Below are 12392 nucleotides of genomic sequence, written 5' to 3'. Positions count from 1 at the left end.
TTATCTAGACAGTGACAATGTCACTGCATATGAGGATGACTTTGATCTACTTCTCTGGTGGTATGACCATAAGCTAACATATCCAGTGCTTTCTATCATGGCTAGAGACATTATGTCAGTTCCTGTTTCAACAGTGTTTTTAGAATCTTGTTTCAGCTTGACAGAAAGAATACTTGAGGAGCGGCGCCGTCGACTATTGCTTGAACATGTGGAGATGCTTGCTTGCATAAAAGATTGGGAGCTGGGTGAAAGAAGACTGCAGCATGATATTGACAACCAAGAACTGGTATACTCCTTCGAGCATCTCTATCTTGATGAAGATGCATCTACTTCTAGGGCTCCTTCTACTAGCACATCTGCATCTGTGACTTCTGCATCTGGTGGTTCTTGAGTTGAGAGTTGAGATTGAGACAGTGAGAGTGTGAGACTTGAGAGGTGAGCTAAGAGCCTGAGACTTGATTATGATCTGTATTTGTGATGTATCATGTAAACCTTTGAATATGTTTAAGACTTATAACTAGAGCAGTGCTGCACTCTTTTTCCCTTTTTGGGGTTTCTCACAAGGGTGAGTTTTACCCAGAAAAATTTTTAATGAGGCAGCATTGCACACAGCTTAGTTATCCTTTTAATTTCCTCTTGTTCTCTATGTGTATGGTTTTGGTTTTGGTTTGAAGCTCTTCTAGGAAAAAAATACTTCAAATTTGAATACTTCTTGTTGAGTTGAATTTTTTTATGTGTTTTGAACCCTACGGGCCTCGGGCTAGCACAGCCTGGTGATTTGGTCGTGCCTAGCAGGTCAGCACGGCACGGATTTAGGCCCACAGGCCCATGCTTGGGCTGATGGCAAGGCACGAGGCCCGCAACGGCACGGCACGGGAGGCACGGCGTGCCGTGACGGCCCAACATCCTCTAGGTCGTGCCTGGCCCGTGCCTGGGCCATGCCGAGCTGGGCCGGCCCGATGGCCAAGTATAGCTGCCGATAACCTATTTCGAGGCGCCGTGATTATTGCACTTTATCCTAAGTATGAGAAAAACTACATATTCTGTTCATCAGGCAAAGAGTTATAGGATGCTTTTGAGGCAAAGTTTGGATTTTTTGATGCTGGCAGTGAGCTGTATCTTATGTAGCAGCTGTATGACTACAAAATGGTTGAAAACTGTTATGTAGTCGAACAGGCTCATGAGATACAGGCGCTAGCAAAGGAACTAGAATATTTTCCATATTTGTTGCCCAATAAGTTTATGATCGGTGATATAATTGCTAAGCTGCCACCTTCGTGGAGGGATTTTGCTACTTCTCTAAAACACAAGAGACATGAGTTTAGCGTGACTGAACTTATTGGATCTCTTGATATTGAGGAGAGGGCGAGAGCAAAAGACAACCATAGAAAAGGAGTTGAGTCTTCCGCTGCCAATATGGTGCAGAAGAAAAACTCATTTGCATCTCGTAATAAAAAGAAGAAGAACATGTAAAAGAACAATAATACAAAGCCTAAGCAAACTGCACAGTTCAAGAAGAAAAACAACAAGAAAGGTGAAGGTTGCTTTGTTTGCGGGAGTGATGAACATTGGGCAAGTGCGTGCCTAGACCGCAAATATAAGAAAGAAAAGAAATCAGCAAACGTGGTGATTAGCAAGACTGGAGGAGGAACATCTAGGTATGGTAATAATTTATCTTTTGTTCTTTTAGTTTTCTTTCACCTGAGTGGTGGATGGACAATGGTGTTAATATCTATGTGTGTGCTGATGTTTCTCTGTTTACTTCCTATCAGGCCGGTAGGACTAGAGCCTTGCTGATGGGAAACGGTTCGCATGCGCGTGTTCTTAGTGCTGGTACGGTCGTTCTGAAGTTTACTTCGGGAAAGATGGTGCTATTAAAGAACGTGCAACATGTCGCCTCCATCAAGAAGAATCTTGTTAGCGCTTCTCAAATGTGTCGTGATGGCTTTAAAATTGTGCTTGAGTCCAATAAGTGTGTTGTGTCGAGACATGGAATATTTGTTGGAAAAGGTTATGATTGCGGAGCCTTGTTCCGCTTATCTTTGCTTGATGATGTTTGTAATAAAGTGATGAATAATGTTAATGTTTCGGATGAGTCGAATATATGGCATTCATGACTTTGTCATATTAATTTTGGTTGTCTCACATGGCTTGCAAATCTGAATTTAATCCCAAAATTTAACTTAGTCAAAGATTCTAAGTGTCAAGTGTGTGTGCAATCAAAGCAACCACGCAAGCCTCACAAGGCTGCTGAGGCGAGGAACTTGGCACCATTAGAACTCGTCCATTCTGATTTATTAAAAACTAAAGGTGAAGTGTTGCATTATTTTAAAATCTATAAAGCTGAGGTAGAAAATCAACTTAAGAAGAAAATCAAGTGTTTGCGGTCCGATCGCGGGGTAGAATATTTCTCCAACGAATTTTCTGAGTTTTGCGCGGTGCATTAAATTATTCATGAGAGGACGTCATCATACTCACCACAGTCCAATGAGAGAGTGATCACAGGCATGCTCTTGAGAGAGTGATGCGCTATCTAAAGGGCACTATGAGCTATGGTATTCGTTATACCGGACATCTAGAAGTGCTAGAAGGCTATTGTGATGCCAACTGGATCTCTAATGCTGATGAGCTTTATGCCACAAGTAGATATGTGTTTTCGCTTAGAGGTGGCGCTATTTCCTAGAAGTCTTGCAAGCGGACTATCATAACGAAGTCTACAATGGAAGCAGAACTCACAGCATTAGACACCGCTGGCTCTGAGGCCGAGTGGCCTCGTGATCTCCTTATGAATTTATTGATTGTTGAAAAACTCATACTAGCTATTTCTATGAACTGTGATAACCAGACCGTGATTACGAAGGTCAACAGTTCTAAGGATAACATGAAGTCTACAAGGCATATTAAGAGACGACTAAAATCTATCAGAAAATTGGGAAACTCTAGAGTAATAGCGTTGGACTATGTTCACATGTCTAACAATCTGGCAGATCAATTCGCTAAGGGTCTATCACACAATATGATAGAAAGTGCATCGAGAGAGATAAGTTTGAGACCCACTTGAAATTTATTATAGTGGTAACTGTTCTATGTGATCGGAGATCCCGTGAAGTAGAATAGTGAAATAAGCTAGTAGTAAATTGTGAGGAAAGATCCTTAGCAAGACTCATTTCTGATGCACATCTTTTTTATCTGTAAGGCAAGTTGGTTTTTATCTTAATGTGTTCTAAGTGGCTTGCTAAAGCAAAGATATTGTCCTATAGAACATCTTTTAAGGAGCACACCTATATGAGTCAGACTGCTGGTCATAGTCTATGAGATTTGGGTGATCTCTAAATACTCATGAAAGGCACTGGAGTATGACTTATATGCTTCAAATAGAGGGGATGCCTTTTGCAGCCAAGTATTAGCTAAGGACTTTAGTGGCATTCACCTCACACAAAACTAGCAATTCAAGGTCTAGTCCATTGTTCAGTTATGATTAAGTGAAACTATTGCTCTAGATGGATGTTCAACTTAACAGTCTCAATCGAAACACTAATATATAAAAGAAATGTGGTTCTGATACTACTTTGTTATAAACCCTAGAGTTTGGTGGGGATTGTTGGATATAATATGGACTTGGCCCATATAATATTTAATAAATCAAATAAAACTCTATGGTATGTAACATTAAGCGTTGTATGGTTTAATACCATACGAGATTTTGACTGAACGTTGACTTAGCTTATATGGTTGGAAATTATTCATCTTAATTGAGAAGCCGAGAAAAGGACATAGGTGTGCCACGCGCGCGCACCGCCGTCGTCGTCGGTCGGGCCAGGCCGTGGCCGTGGGCGTGGGCCGGGCTCCGCAATCCTCCGTCAGTCCAGATCTGAGTCTTCCGTAACCGCTCCTGAGAGAAACCACATCTCAGCAGCCTTCTGGCTTCCCCGTCTCATACCTCGGGAGAGCAGTTGCCTTTGGAACCCTTGTCCGCCTGAGAACCTTGCACGGGGTGTGCAGCGATTAGTTTTTTGAGGAGCGATCCGCGACTGCTCGTGTACATACGCCTTCTTCCTGGTGACGATCGCTCTTGGAACCCGTCTTCTTCCCGGTGATTGACTACGGAACACCAGGGCATCTTCTTCCTGGTGATCCGTTCATGGGACTGCACTGCGAACATCGTTTTGCATCGACCATGGTCCGTGACTTCGAGCAATGCACTATGTCGACTAGTGCGAATAGAGCCTCCGATGCCCTCGGTATAGGACCCTTCGTTGGGTACACTCTAATCTTTGTGATTACTGTACTTTGCGCTTTTGCTGTATGTCATCTATATGTCATCTCTGCATGCTGTAGTATTCGTTAGAGATATACACATGCACATATATGTCATTACGAACCTGCTGATGTTATATTTCCATATTAAATTGACAATAAAAATACCTAAATTTCTAACGGTACGCTAATCAAGGGCAGGGCATGATGCACATACGGAATCGTAGCACTAGAACCCAAGGAGACATGCTTTATGCTTATATTATATAGTATTTTTTATTAATAATAAAGAAGAAAACACAAGGCTGTACATCCAAGTGTTCCCAAGGAAAGATGTCGTCGTGTGCTTTATTAAAAAAAAACAGAAAGATGCGCTCGTGTGCATAAAAAGCCCATGGGCCGCGGTGCAGTGTTCTATATCTTCCTTCCTTCAAAGGGAAGGTCACAAATGGTTGGACTTAGTGGACTCTGGCCCTGAGAAGAGGAATGGGCCTGGACGCCCCGGTGCAGTTTCTCTCTCAGCCAATTCAAATGGGATAATCCGCTCCCACGCGCCACGATCAGCTAGCGTCCTAAAGGTCGACGGTACACCGCCGCTCGCATTTCTGTCTCACCGATGGCTGGCGGACTCTCCCAAGAACAAAGGTCTGTATGTGATCCAATCAAAGTGCGATGTGTTCATGTGATGTGACTAGACTAAGACCCCCTTTACTGTGACCTCTGTGTGATCAAACAGAACTGCCCGTGATTATTGCTTATGAAATCACCTGCAGCACCCTCAGACTGTCCCTACCCGTGATTGCTTATGAAATCCACTGCACCGTTTGAACCATTTGATACATTCATACATCACAAGTTGGGTGCGAAGAAACTCACAAGGCCACAGATGCATGAAAAAGCAAGAAAAGATGGAACAACGGCATTGCAAATCCATGCATAAACAAACACGTCAATCAATGCACCACCAAACGACCCCATTTGATTCCAGTGCACAGCATCAAGCCAGCGTGGCAGCGTCGAATCACGTTTAACATCAAGACAACTCTGCATTACACAAGTATTCCAACTCGCAACAGAGTTTGGGAAGAACGAAGGGAAACAGTGCACACTGCAGCATCCTATAGGTCACATACCGCTGAAAGACGTTGGGTGTTGCGGTTTTCTGTATAGTATTTAGCCACTCATGTGAAATGGTGCAACCAACACAGCAGTGCACTGTGCACATCGACCAGGTAGCGAAAATCCTAACCGAAGGTACGACCCAGAAAATGATACTATGGACATCTGGAAGTAAGTCTTTGCAAAACTCAATTTCTAACAAAACCTAAGTGCATCATGATTCTCCTGTACTGTACCCCTTTGAAATGGAACCCTAGACGTGTTTCCAATGTGCATCCTATGTATCCTAATCTTTGCACCAGTGATATGTACTTGGACAGAGTGAAGGAACTTCGATCAGTCAATCTGCAGTTTCTGTAATCAGCTCCTTGAGCACGTATTTCAGGCCATTCATCCTCTTCCGTGCTCTCTGCAGGAGTGTCAGAAAGAGATGAGCATTTGGTCAATAAGGCGTATGTGAGCTTTGAAAACCGCTTTCGGCCTACCTTCTGGACCTCAGCAATTTTGGTTTCTGCATCGTTGATACGAGCGCCTACTGTTTTTTCGGCACTTACCAGGAGCTTCTTGTGGGATGATTCTGTCGATGTAAAATAAAAAGACAGAATAAATTAAATGGTAACTCCGATGGTCAGTGGTAAAAAAAAATGATCATTTATTGGTCAGTGATACAAATGAACACAGCTATAGTTAAAAATGCCAAAGCAATGTCTGTATGAACGCAAAATCATTCATTCAAAGTAGCTAAAATATTTCCAAATAGAGACAGCTAGGAGCAATAGTTTTCACAGGTATTTACTTCACAAGGCTTGATGTTCACAAAGTTAACATGGTTTCACAGTTTTTGGAAATTGTAAGAAAATAAGAAATGATCCATCAGATGCTTCATTTACATTGCTCCAGAGGTTAGGCGTAGTGTTAAGACTTACTTTGCTTGTCAGCTACTCCCTTAAGTTCTGCATGGTAGGATTCAAAATCCTCAAGAGAACTCCTGCAGTTCAGAAGCTGCTTGTTGACCTCCTCCTTGAACTTCTCATGAAGAATCCTTAGCTTTTCTTGTTGATCTGTGTATCAAGAGAGATAATTTGTTCACTAATAACATGCAAGAAAAAAGCAAAAAGAAAAGAAAAAAAAGCAGGAAAACTATGAAATTTAACATGGCTGCATACTTAGATATGTACCTAGATACACAACAAGGTCCACAAAGATCCAAATAACAAAGAACAAAGATTTAAAAAACATCCATGTTGGATAATGGGGGCACAGATTTGGAGATGGTACTAACGAATTTCTCAAATAATCTTTCATGGGGATTGGCAAAATGCTTCAGCACCGGAGAATGATGAAGGAGTTTATAATCACCAAATCTACCAATGTCACCATTCAAGCTGGGCTTTTGGGTTCAATTTGCACCAATTGTTTATTATGCTTGGTTAGTTATGACCCTAATGTTATGTTCTACTAGTACATGATAAGATGTAAATAACAGGATATAATTCTCACTGCTAGGATTTAAAACGTACTTCACATAGCTGCTGTAGATTCCAAAAGACATATGTAGAATTACAGTTCTTATTAAGAAATAAAGAGCTTTTACACTGCTTGAGTTGAATAATCCAAATAGATAGAGAATGAGAAATCGTGAATATTGGATAACAATGCAAATCTTCAGAGATTAACTGCTCTATGATCGAGTACAGCCAAAGAGATCCCGTCATGATAATTCTCAAATAAAATTCGGTTCCAGCTTGGAAGCATTAACATGACGAAATTGGTACCTTCAAATGTAGATTCTAGGCGTCTCCTTTTAGACTTGCCTGTGTTGACCAGTTTATCCCTAAAATAACAGTCAAAATGACATGTATCAAGCAACTGTACCTACAGTTTTTGTGATATGTATATTTATATATGGACCCTGTATATATGTGTATATGAGGATAAGAGGGTTTGGTTTCAGGGTAGCACGGGGACAAGATCTTACACATCAGCCTGCATCTGCGCCTCAACCCCCTCAAGGTGCTGATATATTATCTCTCTAGTAGCTGCAAGTATCTCAGAACTTTTCTTGCTTGTTTCAGACTTGATCTTAGTTTGGAACCTTCCCAGAACCACTACTAATTGATCAAAAGCCCTGATGAAAATGAAGAACATAATCAAACAAACTAACAGACTAAGACAAATAATTAATTAACACAGCATAAGACAGAACCTGGTTAGGTAGTTTTCTGGGCATTGTTCTTGTTCTTTGTCAGAAACTATAGTTTCTTGTGTTCCTGAAAAAAAAAGTTATGAACTGCTAACAATGGAGTCAACAATCAATGAAGGTAAGTAATTTTACCAGAAGTGGCAAAAGGAGTAGGTGAAGATAAGTATCTTTTGCTCATTCTATCCTCTTTTAGTTTTGATTTCCTGCCCACATGCTCAAGGGGAGATTTATCAGGGCCTTTGATATCTGAAAGCCATTTGTGAGATTTATATCCTGCATTTGAAGAACCACATTAGTTATGAGTAGCATGCCATAAACATCCTTAGGTAAGAGCTTGAGCTGCATCCTTCTGAAAGTTATGCAGTCAAAATCCAAATAAAAAGCAAACTCAACATAGAAAATAATACCAACCAAATATATGTAATCTACCATGCAGGATATAAAAATGTTTTGTTATCCCATTAATCACACAAAATTATATCTTCAATTTGAATATATTCTGTGATTAAAAACTATTTTAGCTTGCTGTAATTGGCAAACAAGAAAAGTCATGAAGAAATGAAAAGATAACGGTACAGCCTAATTCAACGTTCATGAAAATATATGTTTGGAATTCTGCATAAGCATGCAATAGTTGGAAATGTAGACTAACTTGAAATATATCAAACAGATTAATAAGCCAGAAATACTAAGAGACAGACTTAGCGCCAAAACATGCACATGGTTCATCATGCATGGAGAGGGGAATAGATCATGGTACACAGTATTGTTGCATTTGCCTTCTACCGATATGGAACACTAAACACAAAAGGGAATGTAACATGATCTAGCCAAATGCTTTCCTGTATTAAGTGTATGACAGAATGAGAATGTGGTACTCCGACCTTTTGCAAAACTTTGTTCGGAACTTTTACTCCCTTCATCTTCAGTTGGAGAAAGGGGTGAATGAGATGGTTGTTTATTGTTTTCTCTTTCTTCTGCAGAACCAGGAGACTCACTACCAGGCAACTCAGTGGTTTTATCCATTTTGTCCTGATCCACTGTTTTAGGTGTGCGTTTCTCGTTGAACGTAAACACATTGCCCTGCATTTTCTTCTTGGGTGTAGAGTGAAAAGTAGAAAATGGTTTCTTTGCACTTCGGCTCGGCTGCTTGAAAGCTTGATCAAAAGCCCTGGCAAAAAATCAAGAACGTACTCAAACATACTAACAAACTAGGATATATACATAATTTTATTAACATAGGATAAGACAGAACCTGGTTAGGAAGTTTTCTGGGCATTGTTCTGGTTCTTTATCAGAATCTGTAGTTTCTTGTGTTGCTGGAAAAAAAAGGTTAAGAACTGCTAACCATGGACTCAAATACTCAATGAAGGAAAGTAAGCAGTTTTACCAGAAGTGGAAAAAGGAGCAGGTGAAGATAAGCGTCTTTTGCTCATTCTGTCCTCTTTTAGATTTGATTTCCTACCCATATGCTCAACAGGAGATTTATCAGGGCCATCGATATCTGAAGGCTGTTTGTGAGATTTATATCCTGCATTTGAAGAACCACATATTAGTTATGAGTAGCATGCATGCCAAAAACATCGTTAGGGAACACATATTAGTTATGAGCAGCATGCCAAAAACATCGTTAGGGAAGAACTTGAGCTGCCTGATACTAAAAGTTCTTTCCAAACATGGCAGTGGAATACCAGTCAAGTTTGTTCCAAACATGCGACAAACATACCAGTGGGATACGGCGAATACCAGTCAAGTTCTTTCCAATGTCCTTAAAAGTAATGCAGTCAAATCCAAATAAAAAGCCAACTACTCAACATAGCAAATAATACCAACAAATATATGTAAACTACCATGCAGGATAGGAAAATGTTCCTGTTATTCCATTATTGATCACATAAAATCATATCTTCAGTTTGAATATATTCTATGATTAAAATGATTTTAGCTTACTGGAATTGGCAAACAAGTAAGTCATAAAGAAATGACAACATGCTGAGACAGCCTAAATCATAGTTCATGAAATATATGTTTGCAAATTCTGAATGGACATGCAAATAGTTGAAAATGTAAAGTAACTTGAAAAAGTTTAAATATATCCAATAGATCAATAAACCCAGAAATACTAACAGGCATAGACTTAGCCCCAAAAACATGTACATGGTCCATCATGCATGAAGAAGGGAATAGCCAAATAGAGCATGGTACACAGCATGTTGAACTTGCCTTTTTCAGATATGCAACACTAAACACGAAAGGGAATGTAAAGCTGTACGTCAAACTAATGTTTTTTTCTGTATGAAGTGTATAACAGAATGGCAATGTGGTACTGACCTCTTGCAAAACTTGTTTCAGAACTTTTAATCCCTTCATCCTCAGTTGGAGAAAGGGGTGAAAGATACGGTTGTTTCCTGTTTTCACGTTTTTTGGCAGAATCAGGAGATCCGCTGCCAGGTGATTCAGTGGCTTTATTCATTTCACCCTGATCCACTGTTTTAGGTGTGCATTTCCCATTAAAGGTAAACACATTGTCCAGCATTTTCTTCTTAGGTGTAGAGCAAAAAGTAGATAATGGTTTCTTTGCACTTCTGCTCTGCTTCTTGGAGGATACTGGTGCTTTCTTGCGTCCCAAGGAGCGAGTCACAGGTCTTCTTTCAACAACTTTTGGACTATCAGAATCTGACTCGATTGGATCAAGGGACAGTTTACACTTTGTGAAGTTCACCGTTTGACGCTTCAGTGGATCTGGTGTCTTGATGTTATCAGGAAAAGGTGAAGTGAATACCTCCTTGTTCCCTGAAGATGGTCCTTTGACAGTTTGACTTCTAGGCTGATCAGGTGTCTCGATGTCATCAGGGTTTGGTGAAGCAACGGCCTGCTTGTTTTGTGAAGTGCCACCAAGGATCTCCCACAACTTCATCCTGAGCATCTCACTATTGGGCTTGCCTTTATCTGCAGACTCCAAGTTCTGTTTTCTTTGGGAACTTACAAATTCAGGTGTCCCAAATTTATCAAGGCTGTTGCTGCCTTGTTCTCTTCTTGTTCCAAAGGAAAAGGTTCCTGTTTGCTCACATGCATTGTCATCAGGTGATACAGAGACCTTCATAACAGGGTCAGCTTCAGGAGCCCCTTCAGTGGATACAGCATGGTTCACAGCCTCTTGTGAAACCCGAAGTGAAGTATTATCACCTTTTGGTCTAGATAAACCATCAGTTCCCTGAGACAAGTTCCTGTCCAATGTAGGTGTTGGGGTAGCATCTCCGCCTCTTGATACAGTACCTGCCCTTGGAATCATGATACCCACTGAGACCTTAGGAAATTTACCAGACAGATATTGGCTGCTGGCTAAACTCCAATGGTCACTTGAAGTAGCCTACACATTAACACATATCATAATATGTTAATTTGTTAAAATACTACTCCCTCCATTCCAAAATATAAGTTGTTTTGGCTTTTCTAAGTACATAGCTTTTGCTATGCGTCTAGATTTACGCTATGTCTAGATACATAGCAAAAGCTATCTATCAAGAAAAGCTAGAACGGTTATAATTTGGAATGGAGAGTACAATATAGGGATAACCAGAGCTGAAAAGGTGAAATTAATAATCAGCACACCCTACAAGGGTACAACTTAGAAGAGGAAATTGTTACTCACTTTATGGATGTTTGGCAGCTCAACTTCCATTGGGGCAGCTACAGAGATAACAATAATTTACAAAATTAACTACAGGTGAACCTGACATATTGGAAAACAACTGCATGAAATAAGATTCTGAAAGCATCTTGTGTGATTAAATCAAGCTTCACAAACCACAACCAAGGAAACGCCATTTATAAAACTTGGCGAGGGAGAGATTCAGAAGCACAGAAGTGCAGCAATATGAGCAACAGCGAAAACATGCTGTAAAAAATAAGCATACTTCCTGCACATCAGCATTGACATAGGTGGATCACTAATTCATCAATGACCCTTGACTAACCAAGCAAATTAAAGCAGATAAATATCGAAGCAATATAACCATCAAATCCATACATTAAAGTACAGTAGAAATTACGCCTGAGAGAAATTAACAGTAAATACTGTACATTGTCACAGAACCACACCATATGCATTTATCAAATCAATAAACTTATTGGCTTAAACGAGTGCATTGTACGGAAAAAATTTCAACTCCAAGCTGCTTTTGTTTTTTTCTTCTTCCCACTCAAATAACTGCTCTTGGTTCAAATTATGCAAATCACATACCACAGCTACATTTGACCTGACCTCTGCAGTAAGACCAAGGATTCATTCCAGACCATTTCAACATATCACACTATCCACGAGCATTACAATCATAAAAGCTCTTACCTACAGTAACTAGTCCCCTATAAGCAGAATACCACAATAACATAACTGTATCATGTAGCAGCGCACAATATTCAATTATCGTCTTCCTTAACCATAATCCACAGGGTGGAGACACTCTAATAATTATTGCAGAAAAATCGAATATAGTGGGGATAATACACATATACACTTTTAATTAGATCAGATCCGAATACAAATATCCAAATAGCTGAAGTCGTTAGGGTTCGGGTCCCCGGTTTCGCACACCAGGAAGGGCCGAGACGGGGTGCACATACCTGTTGGGTACCCGTCGCCGGTGAAGGGGCCGGCGAAGGCCTAGCGAGGGGACCGACGAAGACCTGCGCACCTAGAGTAGGGCGGCGGGCGGCGAGCGGCAGGCGGTGATCGCCTAGTTGCCGCCGCGAGAGCGAGAGCGAGAGAGAGAGAGAGCGCACGCGGGGTGAATGTTTGGGAGAAGAAGAGGCA

General features: G+C 40.7%; 1 protein-coding gene across 2 annotated transcripts; it reads right to left on the bottom strand.

Moving 5' to 3' along the window:
- Positions 1-5206: 5206 nt before the first annotated feature.
- Positions 5207-12392, bottom strand: LOC136471213 (meiosis-specific protein PAIR3-like). Of its 2 annotated transcripts, none has more exons than XM_066468949.1 (13): positions 12203-12392; positions 11232-11312; positions 9911-10949; positions 8970-9110; positions 8835-8898; positions 8464-8750; positions 7712-7852; positions 7583-7646; positions 7355-7504; positions 7152-7210; positions 6303-6437; positions 5862-5953; positions 5207-5785 (listed from the first exon to the last, which is right to left on the bottom strand). In XM_066468949.1, the coding sequence occupies exons 2-13, from the start codon at positions 11259-11261 to the stop codon at positions 5717-5719; spliced, it is 2271 nt and encodes a 756-aa protein (XP_066325046.1). In that variant the 5' UTR covers positions 11262-11312; positions 12203-12392; the 3' UTR covers positions 5207-5716. The 2 variants fall into 2 exon arrangements, with proteins under 2 accessions (XP_066325046.1, XP_066325047.1); XM_066468950.1 differs by having other exon boundaries at positions 11232-11269.

The sequence above is a fragment of the Miscanthus floridulus genome, chromosome 8 (genome assembly GCF_019320115.1).
Source record: "Miscanthus floridulus cultivar M001 chromosome 8, ASM1932011v1, whole genome shotgun sequence".
Classification (NCBI taxonomy): domain Eukaryota; kingdom Viridiplantae; phylum Streptophyta; class Magnoliopsida; order Poales; family Poaceae; genus Miscanthus; species Miscanthus floridulus.
This window is presented reverse-complemented; position numbering and strand designations above follow the sequence as displayed.